Below are 10,153 nucleotides of genomic sequence, written 5' to 3'. Positions count from 1 at the left end.
GAGCCTATCCTGGGCTCTCCACCAGGTAAGAAGCCTGTCCAGAATCCTGTAGCTAGTCAATTTGCTTGTTGGCTCCAGACTGCTGTGATGGAGCCAACAAGCAAATTCAGGACAATTCCAAACCTGATCTCTTACCCATTATTTAGGGTGCAAATTCTTACTGACGGGATCAGTAAGGCATAGCTCTCCTTTCCAGGCTCTCGAAATTTTCCTGTGGTTTTCCAAGTCCTCTTTTCCCACAGACTTCACTTGAAATATTTGCTCCTTGTCTCAGAACTCTAATTACACATTCAGTTTCTGCTCATGCAGCGGCTCAATGCAAAACCCCTCAACACCCGAGGCTTTATCAACTCATTTCTTCCCAACACTTTGCTTCAGAACCCTGGATTCCCCATTTCCTGGCTCAGCGGACGGCTTCACCAACCTGCCATCCCACGCCTGGCTAATCTGAGTGGCCGTTTGGTGCTCTCGGCCCCCGCTCTACATCCGCGAACAAGTCGGCGTCTCTGGCTCGGGGCCAAACAGGAGGGACCTGAGCGCCCAACGTGCACCGAGACCCGCAGAGCCCGAGCGGCCGGTCGCATCGCCGAACTACGGTTCCCACAGTGCTCGGGGAAGCCGGGGCCGCCGAAGTGCGGCCCACCCCACCCCACCCCCGGCTCAGGCTCACGCGGAGCCTCCTGGGAGTTGTAGTCCGGGCCGCTCGCGCCGGCGCTGCTGAGGGCTCGTAGTCGGCCTTTGTCTGTCTGCGGGCGCGCGCCGCTGCGGTGAGTGAGGCCGCCGGCCGGGTTCGTACGCCCGGGCGAGGCGGGGCCCCGCCTGCAGGCCGCGGTCCCCGAGCCCCCTGCGGCCCTGAGTAGGCCTGGCCAGCTTGGACTCCCCAGGGCAGCCAGCTGCGAGGGGAGAGGTCTGCGGCCCGCAGGAAAAGGTCCAGCTGGACCATAGAAAGGGGTGCTGAGGCCAAGCGCGCAAGGCCGGCCCGGGGGTTTGGGGGTGGGGGCAGACCTGAGGCGGGAAGGGAGAGTCTGTCGGGAGGAGCAGGGGTCCCTCCGCCGCACAGCACGGCCGGGTGTGGAGCAAGGCCCTGCACCCCAAGACGCGGGAGGGGGAGACCACAGGCAGGTGTGCCCCGGGCCCGCGGGGAGGGTTTCAGAAGATGCACAGGAGAAAGTGCAGTCTCTCTGACGTGGGTGAAAGGGAGAAAGGACAAACTTCGTTGGGTGGAGAATACGAAAGGACAAAGTGGATTCAGGTGTGCAGAGAAAATAATCACCCCTCCGCAGAATCTCCTAATCCTGAAACTATCCCTCAAGAAAGCAACTATCCTAGTCCTCTGCTGTGGACTCCCAACTTTAGGCCTTAAATCTGTAGGTCATGTCAGAGGCCCTTCACATTTGGTTCTTTTATTCTCCCAAGAGCTACTTGATAATACAGTGTTATCAGACTATTTAGTAAGTGAGGAAATAGGGCTGTTTGGTTACTTGCCCAGTGTCATTTACGGGGAGAGAAGGGTAATCCAAGTCTCTCATGGCCTAATTCTGAGCTCTTTCCACAGGATATAATGGCCTTTCTGATAGGAAAAGCAATATTTTCTACGATAAAGTGACTTTATCCAAAATCTTCAGGAAATTGATTCCAGATTTGTGGAATCTAGGGAGAAAAATACGACAACTTCCCTTTATTAATCAAGGAGGTTCCTGAGACACAGCTGAGCTGTTTCTTGTTGAATATCTCACAACATGTGGAGAGGCACAGCTGTAAGTGCTGCCCACGTGTTCTGCCCAAACTATTTGCTGGACTAACCAGAGACAGAGTCCAACCTCAGGTAGCAGATACCCATATACTTCCCACTGACTCTTGGTGGATGTGCGGTTGAGCAGTAACACCTTCCACTTCCAAGTGAATGGTGTTGTAGTGTCCTGACACTCTGATAGGGCATCGCTTTGTGGCCTGTACTGCAAATTGGAGCTGAGTCCTCCAAATAAAGAGTTTAAATGCCTCTCCAGTCATCACAACATGTAGCAGAAAGGGCAGTTGTCAAGAAGACCAGGTGTTTGGGTTAACAAAGAATTGTAGTATCACACTGCTATTTCATTAAATCAGGAGGCCAGCATTTTCATGGGACATAGTAGAGGGAAACAAAGGTTATACATTGAACCACTGCATAAAGTGTAAGTATTCAGTAATTAGGGTCCTGAAATAAGAAGAATATCCCCACCAAAATACAAAAGGATAATATGGAACAAGAGGATTCCTAGGATCTGGAAGAATAGTAAGGTCTGGTCAAGCTCTGTTCCATTCTATTTCATTTTATAAGAATTCTCACCAGCTTTTTAGTGATGAGGAAGTAGAGAATTGTCTGGACATAGGCTTTGGATCCAAAAAGTCTTGGATTTGAGCCTTTGCCTCACCTTGACTCCTTACTGGCTCTGGGAATAGGGGCAAGTTACTGTAATCGGTGTGCCTTGGGCTTGGTTTTGGAGTCTGAAGTAGGTCTTTTTTTCCCCAAGAATTGGCAAGTATTTATACTTCCTCAGAACTGGTATTCTCATACCTTGAAGAGTCTGGAGCCTCCTAAGAAGTGCCAAAAGGAAATATGAAATCTCTTGTTCTGTCCTAATAACCTAGAGGGGACTGGAGAGGAGAGCTGGAGCCATTTCAATCATAGAACCAATCATGATGGCTGAATTTTTTTTTATATTCTGAATTCCTTTGGAGGCTTGGAGGATAAAATAGCAGGCTCTTAGGTAGGGGAAGGAAGTGGATGATTCCAATCACATGCTAAGGCTAAGCTAAGGTACAAATAGGACGGACCATTATCTTGGCACTGGCAAGAAGAGATACTTGTTTGCTTTATGTCTTCTCTGCTTTCCCACCTCCTGCTTCCTCCTGGACTCATTTATAAGTGGTCATGGTACCTTTTGGTTCATTTGGCAGTTACATTGTAGGTGACTGACATTACATCAGGCAATCAAGATTTCCTCCATTCACTCATACCCCAAACTGGAGCTCCTGTTGACTTTATTCTCCTCACTTATCAATTCTCCTGTCCTTTCCTGTTTGTTTTTGTTGTTCTGTTTTGTTTTTGTTTGTTTTTCCCTCCCCAGGTACTCAAGAACAGCCCATGGAAGAATCATATGAAGAGGTGGTGATTAAGGTCATAGAGCAGGAGTGGACATGTTTGGATTTCCAACAGCTACTCTGCTGGACTGTCATGGAAGATATGCCCAGAATGTAGCATTTTTCAGTGAGTCAGTTGATTGCTGGGATGCCCTCAACTCAAAATAATCAGTGTCCCTGTTCTCAGCACTAGTCAACAGGCTGAGGATGCAGAGAAGACGTTCCTTTGGTGGAGCTCACCGTTTCTAGGGATTACAGGGAAAGCCTACAAACTGGAGTTAGAAATAGTAGAAACAGAGCAGAACAGTCTTGATATGGAGGTAGTCTCTGAGAGAATGAGCAGTTTTAAATCTCAGCACAATCATTGAATAACAAGTTGAAATCTCCCTAGGATGACTCCAAGAAAACTATTATTAGTGATGAATGGACCCATATTTAAAGTGTAGTAGAAGGCTCATATGCAGGGCAATACTGGACAGTACTGTCAGTATCTGCATAGGAAGTGTTGAGAATAACTTCCAAACCAAAATAGACTTCAGTTCCACCATAGCTTAGCAGATTGAAATAGCATGGATTTTAAAGGGAAAAATTACTTGGGTCAGATTGACCAGATTTTAGCCCTGACTTGATCTGTGGTGTCACACAAGTTATTTAACTCTCTTGAGCTCCAGCCTCTTCATTTGTAAAATGGGACAATAAGCTCTATCTTGCAGGGTGCAGGGATTAGAATTAATAGATGTAAAGTACCAAGGATTCTGCTACATATATTCTGATATCATGGAGCTTACTCCACTGTTAGGAGAGCAGACTAGAGCAGAAGTGGATTTCTCATGAAACTAATGAAACAAGGTTCAGGATCTTTCTCTTACACTGGTCTCTTCAAGGCCTTATCCCTACTTTTATACTGTTTCTTAATGGAATCCATCCAAAATTTAAAGCTTTAGTCCCTACACAACCTGGATCCACACCTGTTTTGGTGTCAGAACTTGGGTATGGCACTAATTTGATCGTATATAGTTTTCTTAATTTTTCTGAGCCTGTTTTCTTATCTGTAAAATGGGAATAACCATGTCTATACACAATACTATTTGGGAGGCTAAATTAAACTAAATTTAGAGGCAGTACACTGCTATGGAGCATGCCTGAATCCCAAGTCTATGCTTACCTAGCTGCACAATCTTTGACAACCTCCCTATACTTTCACTTCCTTAACTGTAGCAATAGATTGTTTTCAGGATTAAATTATCTATGCAAAGTTTATAGTATAATATCTGGCACACTATAAGCACTCAAAGCATTGTTTCTTTTTTCCCTGTTCTTCTCACTCAGCATATTGGTGCCTCTTACATGACTTCCCTCTCATTTTACCAGATGTGATGACAGAAGCCCACCACAAATATGATCACTCTGAGGCCACAGGATCCTCAAGCTGGGATTTCCAGAATTCTTTCAGAAGAGAGAAGCTGGAACAAAAATCCCCAGATTCTAAGACACTACAGGAAGATTCACCTGGAGTGAGACAGAGGGTCTATGAGTGCCAGGAATGTGGAAAATCCTTCAGGCAAAAGGGTAGTCTAACGTTACATGAGAGAATCCACACTGGTCAGAAGCCCTTTGAGTGTACCCACTGTGGAAAAAGCTTTAGGGCCAAAGGCAATCTTGTTACACATCAACGAATACACACAGGAGAGAAGCCCTATCAGTGCAAGGAGTGTGGGAAAAGCTTTAGTCAACGAGGTAGTCTGGCCGTTCATGAAAGACTTCACACTGGACAGAAACCCTATGAGTGTGCTATTTGTCAGAGAAGCTTCAGGAATCAAAGTAACCTCGCTGTTCACAGAAGAGTTCATAGTGGTGAGAAGCCCTATAGATGTGATCAGTGTGGAAAAGCCTTCAGTCAGAAAGGAAGCTTAATTGTTCATATCAGAGTCCACACAGGCCTGAAACCCTATGCCTGCGCACAATGCAGGAAGAGTTTCCACACCAGAGGGAATTGTATCCTGCATGGCAAAATCCACACAGGAGAGACACCCTATCTGTGTGGCCAGTGTGGGAAAAGCTTCACTCAGAGAGGGAGTCTGGCTGTGCACCAGCGAAGCTGCTCACAAAGGCTCACCCTATAACCACTCTCATCAAAGGAAGTTCTCTGTATGAATTAACAGCATAAAATCCCCTGAGATTAAACAACCTATTCAATTTTACGGAATGAACGGCGACTCCTTCAGAAAGACCATCATTGGGTAGAGCAAACTGACTTTTCTCCCTTCCCCCAAATGAATATCAAAAATAAATGTCTTGTTTATTATCATTATCACGTATGATTCATAATTTGTCCACTTATTTTGACCTAATTTCCCAAGGTACCTCCATTAATCTAGTACACAATTGGAGATTTATGTAGCAGATACAGATTTGAAATTTGCAATTGACACCATCAGCCTGTTTAAAAAAGTCAGCCCCTTACCAATCCCAAGACTATTTTCTTCTCTACATATTCAAATTAATCTTGTTTTGCATTCAAGACTACTAGGCAGAATTCATGAGGCAAATCTAATAATCCTTATATTATCTGAATGGTAGTCTCAACAGCATATTCTAAGAAATCACCCATGTTCATAGCAGAGGCCCTAGCCTTTCCTTACAAAAATAGGATCCTTTCCAAGCCTGCACTGTGGTTTACTTCAGTCTTCCACTCCTAACTAGGATAGAGATAATTTACCTATAGCCAAAGAGCAGACAACTATCTACAATAGTTGACGCAATGACTCTCACTCCCTTTTGGCAACAGTAGCAATATCTCAGAGTTAGAGTCACCTAGTAAGGGCATAAGTGTCCTCATTACTGAGCTCAAATTTGTAGTCAATAATGAAGTTCCAGTCCTCCAACAACACAATCCTCTTCCTCCTACACAGATACATGCATGCACATACAGAAGAAATTTGGAAAGTAATAGTTTTTTACCTCTAGTGGATGAGATTTCAGGAATAGTGGAGAGGAGAAGTTGGTTTTGAGGGGGAATTTCCAATTTTTTTAACTCTAGCCATCCCTAAATTTTCATTCTGAGCTTTTATGTAATTAAAATGATGAATGATGTAGATAGAGTGGTTTTCTTGATACCATTCCATTCTTTCTTTACCCTATAAGCTGTAGGTTCCTATAGACTATAGGCTCCCTCTAGTAGATCCTATAGGCTGTAGGCTCCTTAATCCAAGAAGCTTAACAGAAAATCTTGAGAGAGGTAAATTTTATCAAAGATCTTTGGGCATAGAAACACTTTAGAAACACTATGAGTTTGAATAATAATACAATAATACTTCTAAAGATACCCTGATAGTATTTTTTTATAAATTTATTAGTTTGTTCTTTATTTTTGGCTGAGTTGGGTCTTCAATGCTGCACGTGGGCTTCCTCTAGTTGCAGCAAGCGGGGGTACTCATTGCGATATGTGGGCTTCTCATTGTGGTGGCTTCTCTTGTTGTGGAACACGGGCTCTAGGCACGTGAGCTCAGTAGTTGTGGTTTGTGGGCTCTAGAGCACAGGCTCAGTAGTTGTGGCACACGGGCTTAGTTGCTCCACAGCATGTGGGATCTTCCCGGACCAGGGATTGAACCCATGTCCCCTGCATTGGCAGGTGGATTCTTAACCACTGCACCACCAGGGAAGCCCTACCCTGATAATATTTGAAGATGCATACCAGAATGTTCATATCATCCTCATTTATAATAGTCATAAACTGGAAATAACCCAAATGTCCAATAACAGGGAAGGTAATAAACTGTGGTAGAGTCATATAATAAAATACAACTCAGCAATAAAAAATAACAACTGATACATGCAATAACCTGGATGGGGCTTCCCTGGTGGCACAGTGGTTGAGAGTCCGCCTGCCAATGCAGGGGACACAGGTTTGTGCCCCGGTCCAGGAAGATCCCACATGCCATGGAGTGGCTGGGCTTGTGAGCCATGGCCGCTGAGGCTGCACGTCCAGAGCCTGTGCTCCGCAACGGGAGAGGCCACAACAGTGAGAGACCCGCGTACCGCAAAAAAATAAATAAATAACCTGGATGAATTTCAAAGATTTGTGTTGAGTGAAAGAACCCAAACACACACACACACACACACACACACACACACACACACACACACAAATATAGTACATAATTCCATTTATATAACTTCACAGAACAGGAAAAACTAATCTGCAGTAAATGACGTCAAACAGTGGTTGCCTCTATGGAAGCGGGGGAGGGGACTGACTTGAAAGAAGCACAAGGAAACTTTACAGAGAGAAAAAAATGTTCTCTTCCTTTCTTCAGGTAGTAGATGCATGGGTCTATACAACTGTCAAAACTGATTGAACTCAACACTTAAAATCTATGCTTGTTATATGTAAAGTACATTTTATATATAAAGTATAGTATATGCAAAGTTTAAATAACAAGGAGGTAGTTTTAAAATATTGCCCACAAGTTCTTCGACACTCATCATGTGTTCTATGTCACCTCCCCTTGAATCTGGGTAGGCTTGTGTTTGCTTCAAACAATGAAACATGGTAGAAGTGATGCTACATGACTTCCAAGAATAGGTCCAAAAAACACTTTAAAAGTCTGAAAAGTTTCTGCATGATTCTCAGGACACCTGCCCTGGAGAAAACCAGCTTCCAAGTAAAAAATCCAACTATCTCAAGGCCACTCTGCTGGACAAACAGCATGTAAGTGTTCCAGTTGACAGGTTCACCTGAGCTCCCAACAGATAGCATCAACTCTCAGGCATATGAGTGAACCATTGTAGATGCATAGCCCAGTAGAACCTTCAGATAACTATAGGCCCAGATGACATCTGATGAAAACTATGAGAAACCCACAAGTTAGAACTGCCTTCCCAAATTCCTAACACACAATATCATGAGAAAAGTTAAAGGTTATGACTTTATACTACTAAATTTTCAGGTTGCTTGCTATACAACAGTCTTAGTTAGAATATATATACATTTTAAGGATAAGCTATTTTCAAAAAAAATGAAAAATCTGGGGAGCAACTTGATATTAACTCTGAATAAATAAAAACAGGAAATTAGGATTTATGGTTCACAAGAAAGCTTAAGGTATAAAAATAGACATTCCCTTTGACAAAATAGGAGGCAAGGTATAGATTAGTTAAGCCAGATGCAATCCAAGTTACAAAATAAAGTAGATGTGGGTCTCCATCAGTCCTGGACTATGAGAAATGTGTGTGTGTGTGTGTGTGTGTGTATCTTAGAATCCTGGTTCTGCAGAAAAGAATCCATAAATAAAGAGCAAATAGATCAGAAAACATAAAGTATCTTTAAAAATATAATTCCTATTTTCTATATGTATATTATTAAATTTCTTTAAAGATTGTTGGCTGCTTATATTAAAATAATAACAAAACAGAGTTCTGGTTCCAGATGGCAAAGTAGGAAGATCCTGAACTCACTTCCTCCCATGGACACACAGAATCTACATCTACATACAGAACAATTTCCTTGGGGGGTGGGGTGGGGCTAAAAACTAGCTGAGCAACTCCTACACACTGGGCAAATGAAAAAAAACAAAAACCAAAAAAAAAAACCACTGAAGCAGGTAGAAGAGGCTGAGACACAATCTCACCATAAACCCACTGCCAGCAAGGCAACTCTCAATTGGGAGTGAACTCAAAACCTGGAGCTTCTCCCTGAGGAGTGAAGGGCTTGAACCCCATATCAGACACCCCAACATTTAAGACCTGCACCTGAGAGACAAACCCCCTAAAACATCTAGCTTTGAAAACCAATAGGGCTTGCATTCATGAAACCCACAAGGCTATAAAGAAATGAGAAATTTAAAAAAAAGAAATGAGAAATGGCTCTTAAATGGCTCACATGCTCAGATTGATTCACACCAGGGTCCAGCACAGAAGCAGCCAACTGAGAGGTGCCCAGATTTTATGTGAAAGAGGCATATTTGCTTATGTTAAAGTGTCAGCCTAAGGAGCAGGCATCTAACTTAATACACATATAGGAGTCTACTAGGGTGCTCTCAGGGATGGAAGCTGGCAGGTGCCATCTTCGTGCTCTCCCTCTGCCATGCTCCAGCTCACCGGTAACTCCTGAAAAGGAATGTATACCCTCCTCTGGAACACCAATTCTTCCAGCGGAGGCCCATGGGACAAATCTAGGTTGTCTGGTTCTGGTGACAAATGGGGCTTGCACTTCAGGGTCCCACGGGTCTCCAACCAAAGGAGAAAGAGTTCTTAAGTAGCTACCATCCCCAGAGCACAAGAGGCAACAGACCAAGGTACCCAGTCTTTCTGTGAAAGAGGCATATTAGCTTATCTTCATAGCTGTGGCCTGAGTGGCAAACTTCTATCTAAACACACATGTAAGGGCAAACTTTAATCCTCTCCAGAGACCTCAGAGGTCAGGCACTATTTTTATGCTCTCCCTCTGCCATAATTCACAGTGCCACTGTCTTCTGGAGAGGAGCTTATACATGTGTCTGATACCCCAATTTATGTGCGTGCTACCCAGGGGACATTCCTTGATCACCTTGCTCTGGTGGCCAGCAGGGCTTTGTTCATGGGTCCCAGGTGACTGTAACAAATGGAGAGACAATTATTGGCCAGCTACCATCCCCAAAGCACTGCACAGAAAGCAGACTAAAAAACACACCCCAGTCTTTCTGTGAAAGAGGCTGATATGCTTGAGCTTCAGCCTGAGGTGCAGGTTTCTGTTTGGCAAACATCCAAGGATGGAGGCCAAAGGATGCCATGTTTGTGCTCTACCTCTGCCCTGCTATAGGTTGCTGTATCTCCCAGAAAGGAACTTGTACATTCATCTAGCCCTCCAACTTTTGAGACTGTTGCAAAGGGGACAACTCTAAATTGCCTGGCTATAATGGGCAGACAGTCCCAAAAGACTGTATATAGTTGTATACTTTAAAAGTTGCTGTCTGAGAGTCTAACTTCTAATCAGCTTGAATGTAGGAGCTAACTGAGATCCTCCCCTTTGGAACACTGACAGGTAATGTCACAT

At 44.0% G+C, this 10,153-nt stretch overlaps 1 protein-coding gene across 4 annotated transcripts; it reads left to right on the top strand.

Moving 5' to 3' along the window:
• The first annotated feature begins 698 nt into the window (after nt 1–698).
• On the top strand, nt 699–5,434 carry ZNF32 (zinc finger protein 32). 4 transcript variants are annotated; one of them, XM_060102806.1, is made up of 3 exons: nt 699–767; nt 3,108–3,247; nt 4,450–5,434. In XM_060102806.1, the coding sequence occupies exons 2-3, from the start codon at nt 3,178–3,180 to the stop codon at nt 5,241–5,243; spliced, it is 864 nt and encodes a 287-aa protein (XP_059958789.1). In that variant the 5' UTR covers nt 699–767; nt 3,108–3,177; the 3' UTR covers nt 5,244–5,434. The 4 variants fall into 4 exon arrangements, with proteins under 4 accessions (XP_059958789.1, XP_059958807.1, XP_059958798.1 ...); XM_060102824.1 differs by lacking the exon at nt 699–767 and adding an exon at nt 783–928; XM_060102815.1 differs by lacking the exon at nt 699–767 and adding an exon at nt 1,020–1,757.
• The last annotated feature ends 4,719 nt before the right edge of the window (nt 5,435–10,153 follow it).

The sequence above is a fragment of the Mesoplodon densirostris genome, chromosome 1 (assembly GCF_025265405.1).
Source record: "Mesoplodon densirostris isolate mMesDen1 chromosome 1, mMesDen1 primary haplotype, whole genome shotgun sequence".
Lineage (NCBI taxonomy): Eukaryota > Metazoa > Chordata > Mammalia > Artiodactyla > Ziphiidae > Mesoplodon > Mesoplodon densirostris.
Note: the sequence above shows the minus strand (reverse complement) of the source record. Positions and strands in the feature narration are given on the sequence as shown.